The 20181-nt window shown below is 50.8% G+C and overlaps 1 protein-coding gene across 1 annotated transcript in view; it reads left to right on the top strand.

Annotated features, from left to right (window-relative positions):
* Window positions 1–651: 651 nt before the first annotated feature.
* WNT3 (Wnt family member 3) overlaps window positions 652–20181 on the top strand; it is a 52215-nt gene continuing 32685 nt past the window's right edge. Inside the window, exon 1 of the mRNA XM_043466002.1 lies at window positions 652–899. Within this exon, the coding sequence (XP_043321937.1) occupies window positions 820–899 (80 nt within the window). The 5' untranslated portion in view covers window positions 652–819. The remainder of the gene's footprint in view (window positions 900–20181) is intronic.

Below are 20181 nucleotides of genomic sequence, written 5' to 3'. Positions count from 1 at the left end.
AGGCAGCAGGAGGTCCCGATACCGATCTGATCCCTGACAAAAGACTCAAATGACACTCGGCTCGGTCCCCCGGCGCCGCCCGCAGCCAGACCTGCGAGCCTCCGCGGACCTTTCCGCTCGCCTCTCGAAGACCGTGGAAGCCACCTCCCGCGGCCGGGTCGAGGGGCCCGGCCCGCTCGCGGGCTCGGGAGGCTGGGAGGGGTAGCATTTCCCAACCCCCTCTGAGACCCTCGGATCCTGTCCTGCCCGAGCGAAGCTTCTGGAAACATCCTTGTGCTTTCTACTCTCGATTCCTCACGGGCCCAAGTCCCAAGAGGTCACGGTCTCCGGAGAGAAAAGGAGCCACCCGTCAATACCCACGCCAACCCGGGACCACGTGAACACCCCAGTCACAGCCCCGGCTCCCTAAACCTGGCTGCCGGGGGGCCGCGGCGGTTCCGGGCCAGCGGAGGGTCCGAGGTGCCGTGTCCCCCCTCAAGTTCCCACTGGGTCCGGGGCGCGGGCTTTGCCCAAGTTTGCTGGGCGATGCCCTTCCCCGAGCCAGACTCGTGGGCCGGGCGGGAGGGGCGCGTGATTGACAGGCTGAACTACAGACTCATCTCTTACCTTAGGCCGCGGGCTCTGATTGGCTGCTCGCTGACATCCTCAAACCCGGCTGCTCCGCGCTGGGCTCGGGAGGGGGGCAGCTGCGGGTGGAGGTGCGCTTCTGACAAGCCCGAAAGTCATTTCCAATCTCAAGTGGACTTTGTTCCAACTATTGGGGGCGTCGCTCCCCCTCTTCATGGTCGCGGGCAAACTTCCTCCTCGGCGCCGCTTCTAATGGAGCCCCACCTGCTCCGGCTGCTCCTCGGCCTCCTGCTCTGTGGCACCAGGGTCCTCGCCGGCTACCCAATTTGGTGGTAAGACTCGCCTCTTATCTGCCCGCGGCCCGATTTCTCCGCGGAGCCCCAGGGAGGTGGGGGGGCGCCAGCCGGGGGTGGGCTGCGGCAGGGCTGGGGCTCCTTTCTTCTTACCTCCCTCCAGCTCCCCACTCGCCCACCGCCCCCCACCCCCCTGGATTTTCTGCTGGTGTCGCCTTTAGAATCCAACTCCTGGCTTCTCTGATAAGCACCATTTTCCTTGCTAGTCGCTGCAGAGGCTTGAGGACTTTCCCCATCTCAGAAGGTCTCTTATTCTTAGATCCTAACCCTCAACCCGTCCCAATCTGGGGGCCCCCTGAAGACCCTCCATTTGCTTGCAGTTGGGTTTCTGGAAATCCAGCGAGGTCCCTGGGGCTCAGCCACTCCTTTTCTCCATTTTGGGGTCTTCATGGGCAAAATCATCCTGTTCCTTCGTTGCCACCCCCATCTCCTCCGGCGCCTCCATCAAGAGATTTCCCCACAATAACCCCCCCTGTGCCTTCATATTTTAGACCCCAGTGGCTTCAGGGATCCCCGGGGCAGGGTAATGGTGGGGGGTAGATTTCATCAGATTCTCCCCACTCTGCTCTAGATTAATCTTGAGCCTCAGAAGTGAATATGGTATGTGCTGATCCGAGATGCCATTGAATTCGGATTTAATTCATTTCTTGCTTGTCCATCCTGGCAAAAGCGGGGCTCCTTGAAAATGTAGTTGTTTGGGAAGGGGATGGGTTTGTTCTTTGACCAAAAATGCAATTCTCCATGTCAAATTCGTTCCTTTTGGAAAAACCAAGGACCGAAGAGAAAGGGAGAGAGGGAGAGGAGGATTCAGTCCCTGAGAAATGCGGATACAAAAGACATTTTTAGTAAATAAGGCTGGGAAACCAGGCGCGGTGTTTTGGGCTGGGGGTTGTGCCTGTATGGGGGAACTGGCCATGGAATAAACAGCCCTTTGGGAGCCCCAGTTGCAGGGAGTCCCCTTGTTTTCCAAGCGGCCTCATCGCTACCCGGCAGGTCCCAGAGGCCAGAGGGGAAAGACACTGAAACCAGCTCTCTAAATTACACCCCGCCTCTCCTCAGTCTCCAGCCCCCTGCATTCCGGAAAACTTTAATTAAAGAATCTTCCCCTCCTGGATGTAGGAGAGCCTCGGCCGGGGGTGGGGGGGTGGGGTGGGGTGGAAGGTGAGGGGGAAGAATTTGGGATCTGTGAGTAAGCAGAGGGTCTGTGGCCCCAGGATGAAAGTCAGAGAGGCGTGCCACCTGCATGTCCCCTTTTCCCTTCTTAACCACCCCCTGCCCAGCCCGGGATAGGAGGAGCAGAGCCAGGAGATCTGGGGGTCATACCCCGAGCCTGTCTCCAGCTGTTTGGGGGTGGCAGAATTTGTGTCTGAGTGTTTGGGGGAGCAGGATGGGAGTAGGAGCAGGGCATGGCCAAGGGGCTTCATAGTGAGGGTGCTGAGAGTTGCTCCCAGGACGGACACCCAAGGGGAAGTCTTTCTTCTGCCCAGCCATTCCTTCCCATCTTGGTGGGCTGGCCTGAGGCCTCCTGAACATAAAGAAGTCCCCAGGGTGGCAGGGGCAGCCAGGAATTCCAGGTTGGGGGGCTTTGCTGGTTGGGGGGAAGGCTGCTGCAGAAACCAGTCCTGCCTCACTGGCCCTTCCCGACCCTTTTCCCATCCTCTGGCCAAGGGGATGCTATTCTCTGCTTTCCCAGGGACCTCGGGGTGGGTGGGGAGGGTGGGAAGAGAAGGCTTGGAGACCGACAGGCTGCAGGAACCGGGTTCCCCTCTCCTATGAGCTGGACAAGAGCACTTTTGGGGGGCAGTGCTGGTAGGGAGGGGTGGGGGTCTGCTGTGTAGTGGTGTATTGAAGATCATTCAGATAGGGACCACCCAATAGGAAGATGCTGGAAAAACCTGGAAAGCCAGGACATTGGCCCTAACATAATTGCTGGACACATGGCTTATTGGGGTTGGGGAGGGGGACAGAGATGTTGCTTTGTCTGGGCAGAGAGGTGTGTGTGTGTGTGTGTGTGTGAGTATGTGTGTTTAGGTCTATGACCCTAAGGAGTGTCATCTGCACACTAGCGTCCCTCCATGTGAAGGAGCATCCATGCCTGCAAATGGGAGACTGTGGATGTGAACTTGTGTGAAAGGTGCCTGGGGGAATCCATAGCCCAGGGTGTACTATGTCTCTGCATACAAGTGTTGGCAAGCGGCTGATTCTGTGATGTGTGTGTGTGCGACAGAGAACGTCTAGAAGTATCTGTGCCCGTGTAGAGGTCAGCACCTGTGTCTGCTGATGACACTGCATGACTGTATTCATGACTGGGCATGTGAGTGTTGTGTGTGTGTGCATGTGTGTGCGCATGTGTGCACATGCCTTCATGACCGTATAAGGGGAAAGCTCCACAGATGTCTTTGTGCATGGATATCTGTGCTCATGGCCATGACCTGATTGTGAGTATGAGTGTGAGGGCTGTGTCGGGGTCTGCCTGTGACCCTGTCCTCAGGTGGCAGTGACCGTGGTTGGGCCTGTGGCTATGGATGGGTTTGCAGGCGTATGACCTGTAAGTGGCTGTGGATATGTTTGCAGTCATATGATCCATAAGTATGAATGACATTCTCAGCTTGGGGGCTTGGTGGGCATCCATGGTCCTGCAGGGATAGTCCAGCAGGAGACAAGGGTTTAAAGAAGAAGCTGAAAGGGGCTCAGGGACTTGGGATCTGGGGCTGGACAGCATGGGCAAGGGGAGGTGCAGAGCCTTGCTTGGCACAAGCTCATCCTGTCTGCCCGAGGACTATGTCACCAGCCCTCCCTTCTAATTCTGTTTGTCTTTGGTCTTGGAGCTAGGGCAGAGGGTGTCATGTTCTCAGGGCCAGAGCAGGGGGCCGAGGCTGGGACAGGGACAGTAGAGTAGACAGGCCTCAGATTCCTGTTTCTACTCTGCCCCCAGGGCAGCCAGATTCCAGTTCTCTAGCCCATCACAGCCTGCCCTCTTCGGCCCACCCAGCTCACACATTCCCTAGGAGGGACTTTAAAGGGAAACTCTTCAGCTGGGATTTCTGTCTGTGCCACCCATCAAGGAGAGCACCCCACCTGCAGTGTTCCACACTGCTCAGGCCCAAGCCTCCAGAAGGTAGACCAGAAGGCCGAGCGACATGGACGGAAGAGATGTTCCAGGGCCTTGCAGCCAGGTAGTGGAAGAGTTGGGACAGGAAGCAGTAGCAGTGGCACTGATTTCTATAATTCTTCTTGTCAGTCCCAGTTAGCGCCTGGTGGAGGAACTTGTCTTTCTTCTCCTCGGGGGGTGGGGGGGATAAAATGAACAGTCTTATTAGAGCCCAGCCTAGTGCCTGCTGCATTCCAGAGGCGGAGGCCCTGATGGAAGGGGCCTGTGCTGGGGTTTAGGAGCCACCTCTGTGGGACACAACCCTCTGGGCCTCTATTTCCTCCCACAGGAATCACTAGCCTACCTCTGCTTGCCAGCTTGGGCAAAATTGCTCAGCAGAAGTCGAGGGCAGAGATCTGGGAACTAAGAGCAGCTGAGCTCTCTCCACCATCCTAGGAGCCATTTCCCCCTTTGAGCATTTGCCCTAAGCCCTACCTCAGTTTCCCCATCTGTCAGATGTCCTGCTGCCTCCCCCACCCACTCCCACCTCCACCCGCCTTTCAGAGGCTTGTGAACATGTTCAGTCAAACCCTGTGGGGGTCAGTGGGCTGGGCTCAGAGAGGCACCTGGAGACTGCGGGGGAGGAAGGCCCCAGGCCAGGTGTTAACACTTGTAACAGGCAGGAATTACAGCTGGCTGGGGCTGGGGCTGGCGAGGAGCTGAGCTGGCTGGAGGCTGTTGATCCCACAGACAGACACACAGACAGACAGATGGGCAGATACCAGATCGGATGGCCAGGCTTTAACCGGGTGGTCTCCTTTCCAGGGCAGGCCTTACCCTGGGGGGAGGTGGTGGGAAATTAATCCGGTCTCTTGGAAGTGAGTTCACCACCCTCCTGCCCACCCCACCCCCACTATGGGCGGGGCCTGCTGTCCAAGGGGAGCAAAAGTGGTTGTTGATCTGTTTGTCTTCTGATGGGACCACATTTTGCTTGAAAAAAACAAAGAAAAAAGGCCAACAACCATCGAAACAGCAACAAGAGCAAAACCCAGGTCAAATATTATTATAATGCTGAAGTAGGAAATGGCAACCCACCACAGGATTCTCGCCTGGAAAATTCCATGGACAGAGGAGACTGGTGGGCTTCAGTCCATGGGGTTGCAAAGGGTCGGCCATGACTGAGCACCGTACTGCACAGACAGGAGAATGAAGCTGAGTTATGTTCTCCGAAGAACCTTTTTTAACACATTGGGGGAAGGCACGGGGGAGGGGGTAGCAGCCAGGGAAAGTTCTCCCAGAATTTCAGAGTATTTTGTCAACATCTGTGGGGCCAAGAGGTGAGTGATAGGTGCATCTGGGCCCTGAGCATCACCCTCACCCCAGGTAATCTGAGGGCCTCTCATCTTGGAAGGATCTGGAACACTTGCCTGGTGGGAAGAACTTTGGATGGAGGTCAAAAGAGGCAGGAGCTGGCCTGGGGTGCCAAGTTCTCTAGTGGGCATGCTCCCTCCCTCCCTTCCTGCAGCTTTCCCAGTGGCAAACCCAGCTAGAATCTGCCACCACTCACACTGTCTGGCTTCGGGGTGCTTGCTCAATTGCTGGTTCAGAAACTGAGGTGGGCAGCGAGGGCTGTAGGTAGAAATCCCCAAAGAACAGGCTCGGCCAAGCAAGCATCTCCCATCCTGCCCACTGCAGAACTTAATGCTAATAAACATGGGTGGTGCTCAGGCAGAGGTAGGATGGAGATGTTATGAATGCGAGGTAGGGGAAGGGAGCTCTGACCTGGAGGTTCTCCCCTGACCTGAATAGATCTCTCCTGGGTCTGGGCAGGAGACAAGGAGCCTGGGGTCGGGGCAGGAGAGGCAGCTCTTCTCAGAGGAGGATATAGCTAACAGACCCTTCCAGGGAGCATGAGGGAAAAGGAAGACTTTTCTGGTCTCAGAATGTGGTCAGCCCAGAGGTTGAGGGGCATCTGGCCTTCTAGCTTTTTCCACTCATCCTGCCATGAGCCACAGAACCCTTATAAAACCACCAGGGAGGGAAGGGACATTCTCTACTCCCTATTCCTAATTAGGGAAGCAGGTGAGCCTAACCCCTTCCTCAAAGGTTTAGTACCACCCTGATGCTACACCTACCTATTCACATTACTGTGTGTCTGGAAGTGGGCAGAGCTTGAGTGAACAGGCTGAGTCTGAGGGCGGAGTTTACCACTGACAGGCTGTGTGACCTAGGATGAGTCCATTTCCTTCTCTGTGCCTTCCTCTAGGCTTCCTTCTTCTTAGGCAGCCTGAGGGATCTCTTCTGCCTCTTGGAGTCTGCAGGGCTATGACAGGGACCTGATTCGCGTCTGTGAAGCAGGGAGCTCCGGGTGGCCCCAGTGCCACTCCCCCAGGAGCCTGCCTCCCCCACCCCTCCGGGCCACCCGTGCAGACAGAGCCTCCCTTAGGCAGCCCAGCCCTTTCATTCTGCAGCCCCATCTGACCTAACTCCCAAAGCCACCAAGTCCACCTGCTTACATCTCCAAACCTCATTTCCCCCGAACACTCACGTTCCTCTTGGAGCCCGACTGCCTGCATTCACATTCCTGTAGTAGGGAGTAACCTACAGCAAGTTCACCTCTCTGAGCCTCAGTTTCCCCCATCTGTAAAATGAGAACAGTGACTGTTTCTACCTCACAGGGTTGTTGTGAAGATTCAATAAGTGAATACAGGTAAAGCTCTCTGAATAATGCCTAGCATACTGGAAGCATTATATACATGTTAGTTTTACCCCTGTCTGCAAGCTATTTTGATTCCTTGAAGTTCTAGATCTAAACTTGCCTCTCCCAAGAAATTCTCCCAGGTTGACCCTATCTGTCTGTGTATGTGTGTCTTAGTCACTCATTCGTCTCCAACTCTTTGCGACCCCATGGACTGCAGCCCACCAGGCTCCTCTGTCCCTGGAATTCTTCAGGCAAGAATACTGGAGTGGGTTGCCATTCCCTTCTCCAGGGGCTCTTCCCAACCCAGGGATCGAACCCCGGGTCTCCCGCATTGCGGGCAGATTCTTTACCATCTGAGCCTGTTTTCTCCTTATCCTCAGAGCCAACTTGCCCCTTTAACTTGGTACTGGAGACCAGGAGCCTGAGGAAGCCGGGCTAGGCTAACCTAAGCTCTGCTGTTTGCCTGCCCAGGAAAGAGGGAGCAGAGAGGGCAGTGCGTTCTCCCCTGACCCTCCTCCTCCCGTCCCACAGTTCGCTGGACTCCTGAGCCTCTGCCACTTCCAGCTGCGGCCTGGAGCCACCTTGGGCTGGACCAGGGAGGGGTGGGGGCGGGCAGGTTCCCGGGGTGGTGAGGGTGGGTGGGGGCGAGCGGCACTGGGGCCGCCTGGAGCAGCCTGAGGAGAAGTTACTCCTCCAGGAGCTGAGAGATGATTCAGAAGGTGATTTATAGACGGAAGGCAGAAAGCTTGGCTCCTGGCTGAGGCCTGCCGCTTAATTACATTCTTTGGGGGGTGGAGGTACGGAGTGGGGCAGCAGCCGGGGAGCGCCTCCCACCCCCTCCTGCTCCAGGTCTTGTCCCTGGAGCCGCCCCAACTCCAGGCCAGTCCCTGGGTCTCCTGTTGCTGGAGAGGGAATTCCCTGTTTTCAGTGGGAGACTAGGACAGGAAGCAGGAAGAGTTCCTGGGAGAGAGGGGGTGGAGGAAAAGGGAAGAGTTCCATCTCCCGGGACCCCTGCAGGGGAGTCTGGGATGCAGAGGGGTCTGGGAAGTGTTACTGCCTCGGGAAGATCACTTGGTCTCCCCTCGGCTCCTGGGCAGCTGAATATAGCTAACCCACCTGGGCAGAGGGTTTCTAGAATTTTCTTGAGGGCGCAACCCCATCCTTTCCCTCCAGGGGCCTATCCTACGGCTGCTTCTGGGTTCTTCCTTCACCTGGACTCCTTTTCTGTTGCTTGACTGTCAGTGGGCCGTGGGCTGGGAAGCTGGGGACCTGGCTCGGTGCTCAGAGGTCGAGACCCACTTCTTTGGTATCAGGCAACCTGTGATATGTGGGACAGCGGTTGCCTTAGATCCAGAAGGTTCTCCAGGCCAGGTCAGCCTTGCCTTGGAGGGAGAGAAGCTTTCCTATCCTCACATTAAACTGATATCTTCGGGAGTCACTACAATTCAACTTGTCGTTGTTGTTCAGTCACTCCGTCGTGCCCGACTCTTTGCGACCCCATGGGCCACAGCACGCCAGGCTTCGCTATCCTTCACGATCTCCCGGAGTTTGCTCAAATAATTCAACTGCTAAAGTTAAAATCATTCGGTGCTGTAGACAAGCAGCCTCTCGTCCGGTCGGTTACTGACGGTGGTGACGTCTGGATTCTTTCTATGAACGCTGACCCGTGCGGCAACTGGTCGGACGTCTCTCCCCTGCTTCTTAATTCCCATGCAGTCTTCTTCACAGCTTCAAAACCCCAAACTCCGCCTCTCATTCTTGAGGCTAGCAAGGTGTGTCGGGGGCAGAGGGTAGGGAAGCTCAGGCTGATGGACTCTGTTTATCTGTTTGCAGCTTGGCGTACACAGCCGGGAGGAGTTGGCAGGGGTCAGGATGGGGACACTAGACAGCTCTCTGGTTCCCCCTGAGGCGGACCTTCTCAAAATGGCCTCATTATGTGTGTGGAGTAAATTCCAGCAATGTCAGGCACACCCATACATCTAGGGGAAGTATGTTGGGAGACAAGATGGGGCAGTGTGGGGTGGTGGGAGGTTTCTGGGCAGGGAGTTAGGGGACCTGAGACCTGGTTCTGCCACTGGTTGCGGTGTGACATTACACAGATCCCTCCACTGTTCAGGGCCCCAGCTGGACACGCTGCTGGCCTTGGGCTGCTGGCTGTTTGGACTATCTGTATCTGGTTGGGCGGGTGGTGTCATTGAGAGGTGACCTCAGGGCAGGGTGGGGAGTGTTGAGCATAAAACTTTACACTCAAACAGTTGTGAGATTGTGCATGAGTCTCTAACCTCCCCCAGGCCTCAGTTTTCTCATCTGCAAAATGGGCGATGATAAGGAAGCTGTTTGCCCTGCCCACCTGCAGGGCTGTTAAGAGCTTCAGAAAGATTTTTACAAAAGTCCTTGAGAAGCATCAAATTCTTTCCAGAAAACCCCTCTATCATTGCTAGTCCTACCAGAGAAGAGGAATACGATACAGTCCCTGGTCAAAGAGTGCTGATGATGGACCCGCCAGGAGTCTCTGAGTCTTTGAGTTTAGAGATTTGGTATTTCCAGCAGAGGAGGAAGGAATGGAACCCAGACAGGGGGGTTCTCAGCCCCTTCTTGCGGTGGTCTTAAGGTTCAGTAGGGAGCACCGCGAGGAGGGAGCAGATGTCGGAGGTCAAGTGGCCACAGAGCATGCCCAGGTTCACCCGAACTAGTGCAGAAAAACAGGAAGGACCGTGTGTGTGTGTGTGTGTGTGTGTGTGTGTTGAGGGGGATGGGAGCAACAGGACCGTGTGTGTGTGTGTGTGTGTGTGTGTGTGTGTGTGTGTGGATGGTGAGGGGGATGGGAGCAACAGGACCAAGCACCCTGCCTCTGGGCACAGAGTCCCACTTATCTGCTAGAGCCAGCTGGGCCAGCGAGGAAAGCCAATCTCCACGCAGGGCCCATTAGGAATGCAAATAGGGACTATGGCGGTGGGAGTGAGCCAGCCTCTCACATACTGTCCAGCTCATCACTACGTATCTTCCTAACCTGGCTGTCTTTCTTTCTTTCTTTGGCTGCACCACACAACACGTGAAATCCTAGTTCCCCGACCAGGGATCAAACCCATGTCCTCTGCATAGGAAGATGGATTCTTAATCATTGGACCATGAGGGAAGTCCCCCTAACCTGGCTTTCTGAGGCTGTCTCTCCCCTGCTCTAAAACCTCCCATGTCTCTGCACTTCTTGTGGGCGCAAAGGCAGCACCACGTCAGGTGTAGCTTTCGTAAGCCCCCAGGAGTCCCTCTGTGCATGTTCATGGAAACACTTTGCTATCTCCTCTCTCCTCTCCCCACACTCAGCTGCTCAAATTCCATTTTTCCTTTGAGTGTGTGCTTGCTAAGTCAATGCAGTCATGTCTGACTCTTTGCAACCCCCATGGACTATAGCCCGTCAGGCTCCACTGTCTATTAGATTCTCCAGGCAAGAATACCGGAGTGGGTTGCCGTTTCCTTCACCAGGGGATATTTCCAGCCCAGGGATCGAACCTGCGTTTCCTACATTGGCAGGCGGGTTCTTTACCACTAGCGCCATTGAGATCCAGATCAAAATCCTCTCTCTCTGAGTCTGAGATTCCAGATCCCCTGTCCAACAAGCAGAGACTATGTTATCCCTCCCTTCTCTTCCCATTGACTCCCCAGGACAGCCATGCCCTATATTCCCAGCACCCTCTCTCATGGGCCATGGGTATCTTCTGCTTCTCCACTAGACTACACACGTGTTATTATATATTTATTTATTTGGATGTGCTAGGTCTTATTTGTGGCATGAGGGATCGTTAGTTGCAGCAGGCGAACTCTTAGTTGCGGCGTGTGGGATCTAGTTCCCTGACCAGGGATTGAACCCAGGCCCCCTGCATTGGGAGCTCACGGTCTCAGCCACTAGACCACCAGAGAAGTCTCACACATGAGTTCTCGTCACCTTGTGCTCGCCTCCCCCAGTGCTGAACATATGATGGGGGTCAGTAAACAAAAACATAACTCCACGCTGTGTGTAATACACTCGGTAAAGGCACGTGGGCAGCAGGTTCCTAAGAGTGCCGGTTGTGCATGTGAATCACGACAGTGTCATGAGCAGACCTAACGAGCAGAATGAATTAAAACCTCATCCCTGGGTGTGACCCATGGCTCTGGGCACGTTGTTCCGCTGACTTTGAAAGGTAGCCGAACCTGGGTCCCATCGCTCAGCTTAGGCCCCAAGTGGCTAACAGCTCCAAGTTTCAAAGGGCACCCAAGAGGATGCAGCCCCCGATCTGAGCAGCTGCCATCCCAGGGGCTGAAGTGAGCCTTGTCTCCATGGTCTCAGTTCCCCAGGGAATTTTTTCCATCCTCACTCCGCTTGGAAATATTTCCTATTACTGTTCTATTTCTCCTCAACAGCTCATATGATGCTTACGTGTCTGAGTCTTTGTTTTAAAATCTCATTTGGCGTGACTTGTTTCCCCATCAAGGAGCACGTCAGTATGTTTGGTAATGCTGTGTATATGCCGGTGTCTGTATCATGAGTTAGAATGAAACTCTGTCCATTTTATAGATGAGGACTCAGGTCTTAAAGCCTGGGCTCTGAACTCATGCCCTGTTGGGGCCAGAGCTTTTCCCTTCCACTGCCATTCAGACACAGAAGTGGACTTTTGCGTTTGCTACATGGAGCAAGGATTTACTTATTCGTATTCTAGCTTGGTCCTCAAAGGATGACTTTCAGTCAAGATTACATTTGACCTTCAACTTGAAAGCTGCTGCCTTGGGTTTGTTAATACTATTTCTGAACCTCTGGGAGTTTTCTTTTTTCTTTTATTTATTTTGGGCTGCACTGGGTCTTCGTTGTTGAGTCTGGGCTTTCTCTAGTTGTAGCGAGTGGGGGATGCTCTCTAATTGCGGTGCACGGGCTTCTCATTGAGGTGGCTTCTCTTGTGGTGCACGGGCTTAGTTGCCTGACGCACACGGGATATTCCCAGACCAGGGATGGAACCCATGTCCCCTGCATTAGCAGGTGGATTCTTAACTACTGAACCACCAGGGAAGTCCTGGGAGGTTTCTTATTTGGGCACTTGTGCAAGTCACTGGCAAGCTTTCTACATATACGAAGCTGGCAGTAGTGGCCCTGTGACCATTTTGGTAGGGTGGAAGGAGGTGGCCTTGGGCAAGTCACTGCTTCCTGGGCTTCTGTTTTCTCACCTATGAAACTGGAAGGAGGTAGAGTCATGACCTCTCACCTCTCACATTACTTTCAGCTGTAAAAGTTCTCATTCTTCTTAATCCCTTATGCTCCTTTGTATCCAATCCCATCACACATGCTAGAAAACAATCAGAATCTTCTTTCTTTCCCAAACCAATTCTTATGTTCATGTTTCTGATACCGATGATTTTTTACTTGACTTTTACAAATCAGTATTCACCTAGATTTCTCCCTGAGGAACTAGTGTGATTTCTCCTTGTTGTTAAAGTATGTTTCCCTTTAAGTCGTGACTGTTAGAAAACTCAAACGTGAACTCAGTCCTTGCACCTGCATTGACCTGTTTGTCGTCTTCACTTTGATCCTGATTTTCTCTTTTCATTTTGTTATTCAATCCATGTGTTCTGTGTTACAAACTCCTTGAGGGCAGGCTCTGTCTCTCACATCACAGCCTTCTCTAGGCTGGGCAAGTTCATAGTATATTCTCAATAAATATTTGTTGTAGTTAGAATGAATATTTGCTGTCAGGCAATTCAAATCCTGCTGGAGGGGCTTCCCTGGCAGCCCAGTGGTTAGGACTCCATGTTTCCCCTGCAGTAGGCATGGGTTCAGTGCTTGGTCTCCGTGCCAAAAAACAAAAACAAAAGAACAAATCCTTCTGGAAAGGGGTAAGGCATACATAAATTTTAAAAAATCTTTCTATATCATGGCCCCGACCAGATATTAATAGTTTTAGATTGCAAGAATTCTGATTAGTTTCTGTTTCTTTATCATCAGAATTTCCCCCCAAGTCTACAAAAGCCTTGTCTTTGGGGAAGTCACCATCTATTCATTTCTGCAAGATCTGCTTCATTCTAAACTTGAAGTTGGTACATACTTTTTCTCTTCGGAAGCTCTTGTCTCTGGCCAATGATCATGCTTTCCTCTTTCTCTGGCTCCTTTCACACCTGGTTTCTCCCAGCTTCCCTTCCCCTCAAGCCAGCCAGTGCTCCTGCGGCCATTCTGCAGGTGACAGGGTGCCCTGGTAGCATCCTCCCTGCCTCTCCAGCTGGCCTGCTTCCAACCCCCACCCTCCGCCATCGCGAGAACCGCTGTTGCTGTGGGCACAGGTGGGAAGGAAGAGGGAGGCTGGCCGAATGAACATCATGCATGACAAACACCAGATCTCTTGCTGCCAGCCAGGCCCTTCCCAATAGCAAAGCCCTAGAGGGCCACTGGCTTGACCTGGGAAATGCCAAGCCCTCATCTGGAGGATGGAACCTCAAGGAGGGACAGAGAATGGCTGGTGAGAGATGCCAAGCTGGCCTCACCCACCTGCCAGCAAGGTGTTCTCTCAGCCTTTCACCTCCTCTCTGCTTCTGCATCTCTAGAGACCACCCTCCTCAGCCCCTGGACTTCAGGAAGGAGAATGTGTAACCACAGGTGTGGTGGTCCTCCATCTTAACTGAAGCTTCTGCAGGAGAAATTCTGGAGCCTTCCTCAGCTATCAGTAAGGATGGAGTCTGAAACCTTGACACTGTCCTTGAAGCTAAAAAGCCCCATGAGATTGGCATCTTCACCTCCACTTTGAAAAAAATTTTAAATATTTTGTTATTTACTTGGCTGCACTGGGTCTTAGTTGCACGTGGGCTCTTTGATCTTCGTCGCATCATGCGGAATCCTTAGTTGCAACATACAAACTGTTAGTTGTGGCAGATGAATTCTTAGTTGCAGCATGTGATATTTAGTTCCCTGACCAGGGATCAAACCCAGGCCCCCTGCTTTGGGAGTGTGGAGTCTTAGCCACTGGACCACCAGTGGGTCCCTTCATCCCCATTTTATCTGTGAGAAAACTGAGGCTCACAGAGCCCATGCAAGGAGCTGGGAAGCCAATGGGGGAGGCAAGATTTACCAGCCAGCTAAGGAAACATGCCACACACATGACTGCATCCTTACAACAGCCTCAGGAGGCAGATACTCTTATTATCCCCATTCTACAGATGAGGAAACTGAGGCCCCGAGGAAGCCACTCCATTACCCAAGGCTCCACAGCTGGCCAAGCCCAGAGCTTCAGGCATGACACAGACTGCCTGAATCCAGGCTTTACAGTCGGTAACACCACATCTTGACAGCCAGGAACTTCCTCCTCAGGTCTGACTGCAGTCTTTCCTGACTTAGTCCAAGACTAGGTTCTCTCCTTTAGTTTTCTAGGGTCATGAGCATCATGGTCCTTGATGCTTGCACTCAAGGACACCAGTGCATTCCTCAGTGAGTCTTCCCTCCCAGATGACCCAGTCTCCTGCATACCTTTAACCATCTTGTTCTCCTGATCTCTCTCTGGCTTCTCTATATCTTCTTGCAAGTGCTGTGACCCACAGCACTGTATTAGACCAGGGCAAAGGGATCCTTCCAGGCCCTTCAGATTAGGGAGCTTCACTCTCGTGTCTTAAGGCTACACCCCTCCCTGCAGGGCCAGGCATCTGGGGTTCAAGGGGTTATACCCACAACACGTCACCCTTAGCCGTGCTCTTGGTACTCAGAAATATACCTAAGGCACCCAGAAGTGCCTGGTTCCATTGTCTATGAATCTACTTCTGGGCTGGGCAGACCTCAGCCTGGGGTTTGTCCCATCAGGGCAGCCATGCTGATGGGTGGGTGTGCCCTTAGGGATGAGAGGTGGTCAGTGGGAGGCCATTTGCAGGGCCGGTGGATGGAGCTTGGAGGTTCAGTCAGGGTGTCCAGTGTGGGTGGAGCAGGAATGAGCAAGTGGCTGGCTGCGGGCTGGGGACTGGCTCTCTCCATGTCACTTTTTTTTTTCTGTTTCCTTTTTAAAAATAATTAATTCATTTTTATTGGAGGATAATTGCTTATAGTACTGTGTTGGTTTCTGCCATGCATCAACATGAATCAGCCATAGGTATGCACATGTCCCCTCCCTCCTGAACTCCACCCCCCCCAACCCCATCCCACCCTCTAGGTTGTCACAGAGCCCCGGGTTTGAGCTTCCGTGTCACTTTCTAGCTCAGAATGCCATGGAGAAGCTAGCCTTCCAAGTGGTGAGTAAGGTATTTTACCAAGATAAGATGGTAGAATTTTTTTAGCTTATTATTGAAGTATATCTACCCAAAAGTACATGAATTATAAGTGTACAGCACACTGGGTGGATAGAATATATTTTTTTTATTGAATTATAATTAATATACAGTGTTGTGTTGGTTTCAAGTGTATATCAAAGTGATTCAGTCATACATACGTATATATTCTTTTTCAGATTCTTTTCTATTATAGGTTATCACAAAGTATTGAGTATAATTCTCTGTGCTTTACAGTAGAACCTTGTAGTTTACCTGTTTCATATACAGAAAATATATTTTATTTAACAGTTAACCTGACACGAATCTTTAAATATTGGGCACCTGGTAGATGAGACTTCATTTAGTACTCTCATCCCAGACCCTGTCAGTGTTCCAACCAGGCCTGGGGACTTGGACGGGAAATGGAGTTCCTCAGGGTGTGACCAGCACAGAATCTGGAAAAACCCTGCTTTGTCCATCTTTGCATCATCTTCTGTTCCTGACTTGGTGGGTTGACATCCTTCTACTGGGTTGGCCAAAAAGTTTGTTCAGGTTTTTCCATACCATCTTACAGAAAAACCCAAGCAAACTTTTTGGCCAGTCCAATACATTGGAAGCACTTCTAGCTGCCTCACTATGTGTGGTCACCTCTTACCTTCAAGTCCCTTTTGTTTGACTGGGACCTTGTCTCACCCACTCTTGGCTTCAAAGGCTTTTCCTTCATATTTGGTTGGTTTTGTCATTTTTTTTTCTTTTTTTTTTTTTAAAAATTATTTTTAATTGATTGATGATTGGTTTACAATATTGGTTTGATTTCTGTCATACATCAACATGAATTAACCAAGGTATACATGTCCCCTCCCTCTTGAATCTTCCTCCCACCTCTCAACCCCTTCCCACACCTCTAGGTTGTTACAGAGCTTCAGTCTGAGTTCGGAGTCCTACGGCAAATTTCCATTGGCTCCCTATTTACATATGTTAGTGCGGTTTTGTCATTTTAAATGGCCCAACAGAAGAACATTCAGCCAGCAGCTCTGTCTGATGTTCTACTCTCCTTTTTTTATTATATTTAATTTTTTTTACCTCTTTAAACCTTTTTATTTATTTTTTTACCTTTTTATTTTTAAAAAAATGTTTATTGGGGTGCATGTGTCTCTTTCAGATCTGGTTTCCTCAGTGTGTATGCCCAGAAGTGGTATTGCTGGGTCATATGGCAGTTCTATTTCCAGTTTTTTAAGGAATCTCCACACTGTTTTCCATAGTGGCTGTACTAGTTTGCATCGCAGCACTGTTTATAATAGCCAGGACATGGAAGCAACCTAGATGCCCATCAGCAGATGAATGGATAAGGAAGCTGTGGTACATATACACCATGGAATTTTACTCAGCCGTCAAAAAGAATTCATTTGAACCAGTCCTAATGAGATGGATGAAACTGGAACCCCTTATACAGAGTGAAGTAAGCCAGAAAGATAAAGAACATTACAGCATACTAACACATATATATGGAATTTAGAAAGATGGTAATGATAACCCTATATGCAAAACGGAAAAAGAGACACAGAAATACAGAACAGACTTTTGAACTCTGTGGGAGAAGGTGAGGGTGGGATGTTTCAAAAGAACAGCATGTATACTATCTATGGTGAAACAGATCACCAGCCCAGGTGGGATGCATGAGACAAGTGCTCCGGCCTGGTGCACTGGGAAGACCCAGAGGAATCGGGTGGAGAGGGAGATGGGAGGGGGGATCGGGATGGGGAATAAGTGTAAATCTATGGCTGATTCATATCAGTGTATGACAAAACCCACTGAAATGTTGTGAAGTAATTAGCCTCCAACTAATAAAAAAAAAAAAAATGTTTATTGAAATACAGTTGATTTTCAATGTTGTATTAGTTTCAGGTGGTGTTCTGCCCTCTCTAATATGGCTTGTAAAATCCAGAATGATTTAGCCTCTTTCTGATTCTCCACCCTAACTCACCTCCCACCCATTTTCACCCTATGACCTCCTTTCAGCTGCACAGGTAAGAGTGTGAACCTTGGGTGATACAGTCCTGGGCTCTGGATGGTTCTGCCTTTAATATCTGGGTGACCTGAACCTGTATGAACCTTAGCTTTTTCTCTGCAAAACAAAAAGGATGCAACATGTGAGAGATTTCGAGGTGTCCACGCTTTACCATTGGTCGGTGTTGCTTCATTGTTTGGGCTGTTCTTACATGACCTTGCATTCCTGGCCTGTGTTATTTCCCCACCTTCTTTGGAATGACTTCTGTGAACTCCTGTTTGTTCATCGAAGCACAGTTCAGACACCACCTTCTCTCTGCTGCCTTCTTTCACAGTCAGCCCGAGGAGCTCAGCCCCTTCCAGGCGCATCCATTTCATTGAATAGACTGTGAGTGTCTTGCAGGCAGGACCGGGTCTCCATCACCTTTGTGCCCACATCACAAGGATGGCACAGGGCACACATGTTATCCTCTAAGACAGGTTGTAGGATGAAGGGACACCGTGAGAGTCACCTGCCAGTCACAGGCTCAGTCTGCTAGACTAGATTCCCGTTGCTTCTGCAAGGCCCTCCCGGGAAGACCTGGGGCTCTTGTCACTAGTTACCTCTTTCCAAGGATGTGTCTTGTCCTCCCAACTAGAGAGTCAGCCCTTCTGACTGACAGAGGGCAGGACTCTGCTCTGCGCAAGCCCCACACGTGATCCTGAATGTGGCCGGAGCCCAGCTGGTAACGGTGATGGTTGGTTGGCTGATACGCTGAACTCCTTCTAAGCAAGCTCGCAGCTGAGCTCAGCTGGTTCCCACTCTCTGGGACAGCTTTTCCCTTCACTCTGCGATTTCCTAGAGAGCCCATCTCTGAGCTTCTAGCCTCTGTGCACAAAGGCAGCATGGTGCTTCAGAAAGAGGGGTCAAAGCAGCCTTGGTGTGAATCTCAGTTCTACTTAAAAGTTGTTTGTGCTGTTAAAAAAAAAATCTCTGACTCTCAATTTATTCATCTGTAAAATGGGGGTAAAAACTACTATCTCAGGGCAATTGTGAGGATAAAATGAAATAATACTTAAGAACCAACTTAAAGATGAAGAAGAATTGAAAAAATTAAGGATGTTCTGAAGGTCATTCTTAAGCAACAAAGGTCATAAAATATTTTATCCCAGACCAGGCTTCTTTGGAATAGAAAGATCTGAATTCCTTCCAATACAGGAAAGGCCATACTCAGGGAAAGCCATTTGCTTTATGTTGGTTTGTCCCAACTAATTAACCTGTTTGAAGAAAACAGTGGGGAAATTCCCTGGCAGTCCAATGGTTAGGACTCCAGCTTTCACTGCCAAGGGCCTGAATTTGGTCTCTGGTCGAGGAGCTAAGATCCCATAGGCTGCGTGGTGAGGCCAATAAATAAATAAATAATAAGATAAAAAAGTAAGAAGTTGGCGGTAAGAGTCCCCTGGTGACCTGGTGGTTAGGATTCCATGGCTTCCACTTCTGTGGCCTGGGTTCAATTCCCAGTCAGGGAACTAAGACCCTACAAGCTGTGTAGAAAAAAAAAAAAGTGGGTGATGGCATGTGGCAGAAGTCTGCGACTAGGTGGAGCCAAGGCAATGTGGACTCCAGTCTGACCTTGTGTTCTGGTGTCCTGTTCAGGCAATATACTTACAAAGGCCTCCAGTTCTCAGGAAGTGAAGCGTCAATCAAAGGTGGTGACTGTTGGAGTGTTTTAGGGGGTTCCAAGGACTGGTCTTGGTAGGTGTAATATGGCTCTAGTTAACAGCTCAGCACTGGCCATTTCATCCCTGCGAAGCGCAGTGAGGAAGTTTGGTCGGGGTACCAGGTGGCCTGGGGTTGGATGCAGGCTGACCCAGGGATGGCACTCACTGTGCCCTCCCATCCTCCAGGGGAGAAGAGCCTGCTGGACCTCAGGAAGGAAGGTGAGGAAACTGAGGCATAGAGGCCATGTAATGTTTTCTGTTCTTATAAATATTTTTGATTGCAGACTGATACAAAATATTTTTTACTATGTGATACTTGATGCATATGAGAGAGTAAACATACCATGCATGCGTGCTAAGTCGCTTCACTCGTGTCCTAGTATTTTGTGATCCCATGGACTATAGCCCTCCAGGCTCCCCTGCCCATGGGGATTCTCCAGGCTGGAGAATACTGGAGTGGGTTGCCATGCAACCCACATCTCCAGGGGATCTTCCCCATCTAGAGATTGAACCTGTGTCTCTAATGTCTCCTGCATTGGCAGGTGGGTTCTTTACCACTAGTGCCACCTGGAAAGCCCCAAATATGCCATAAATACAGGATATAATAGCAAGATGAAAACCAGGGCTTGGCCACACCGCCAAAGAACCAGAATATGATCAAGGTCATTACATCTGTCTGTGGTCTACTCCCCGTCCTACCCCCCTGTGTCCCTCCAGGCAGGATCACATCCTGAATTTTGTGTATTTATTCTATCATTTAATTATTTATTTGTGTTGGTCATGCTGTGCTGGCTTGCGGGATCTTAGTTTCCCAACCAGGGACTGAAGTCGAGTCATAGCAGTGAAAGTGCCAAATCCTAACCAGTGAACCACCAAGGAATTCCCCATTCCATCACTTTAAAATAGTAGTTTTCCCAGCTGGAAATGCCTAGACAATATACATATATATATTGTTTATTTTTATTATTTTATTAAAACCTTAAAAAATTGAAGTAGAGTTGATTTACAATATTGTGTTACTTTCAGGTTACAGTGAAATTATTTAGTGAACTATATATACAGATTCTTTTCTAGATTCTTTTCCATATAGTTTATTACAAAACACTGTGTTTTAGTTCCTTGCTCTATATAGTAAGTCCTTGTTGTGTAGCTATTTTATATATATTAATAGTAGTGTGTATGTGTTACTCCCAAATTCCTTTTTAAGGATTAATTTTTTTGCTGTGCTAGACCTTCATTGCTGCATGCAGGCTTTCTCTGGTTGCAGTGAGCAGGGGCTACTCTCCAGCCGTGGTGCACAGGCTTCTCGTTGCGGTGGTTTCTCTTATTGTGGAGCATGGGCTCTAGGACATGCGGGCTCGGTAGTTGTAGTACACAGGCTTAGTTACCCTGCTGAATGTGGACTCTTCCTGCACCAGGGATTGAACCCATGGCCCCTGCATTAGTAGGTGGATTCTTCACCACTGGACCACTAGGCAAGTCCGCAAATTACTAAGTCCCCTCACTAAGGTGAGGGA

This window comes from Cervus canadensis, chromosome 1, assembly GCF_019320065.1.
Source record: "Cervus canadensis isolate Bull #8, Minnesota chromosome 1, ASM1932006v1, whole genome shotgun sequence".
In the NCBI taxonomy this organism is placed as follows: Eukaryota; Metazoa; Chordata; class Mammalia; order Artiodactyla; family Cervidae; genus Cervus; species Cervus canadensis.
Note: the sequence above shows the minus strand (reverse complement) of the source record. Positions and strands in the feature narration are given on the sequence as shown.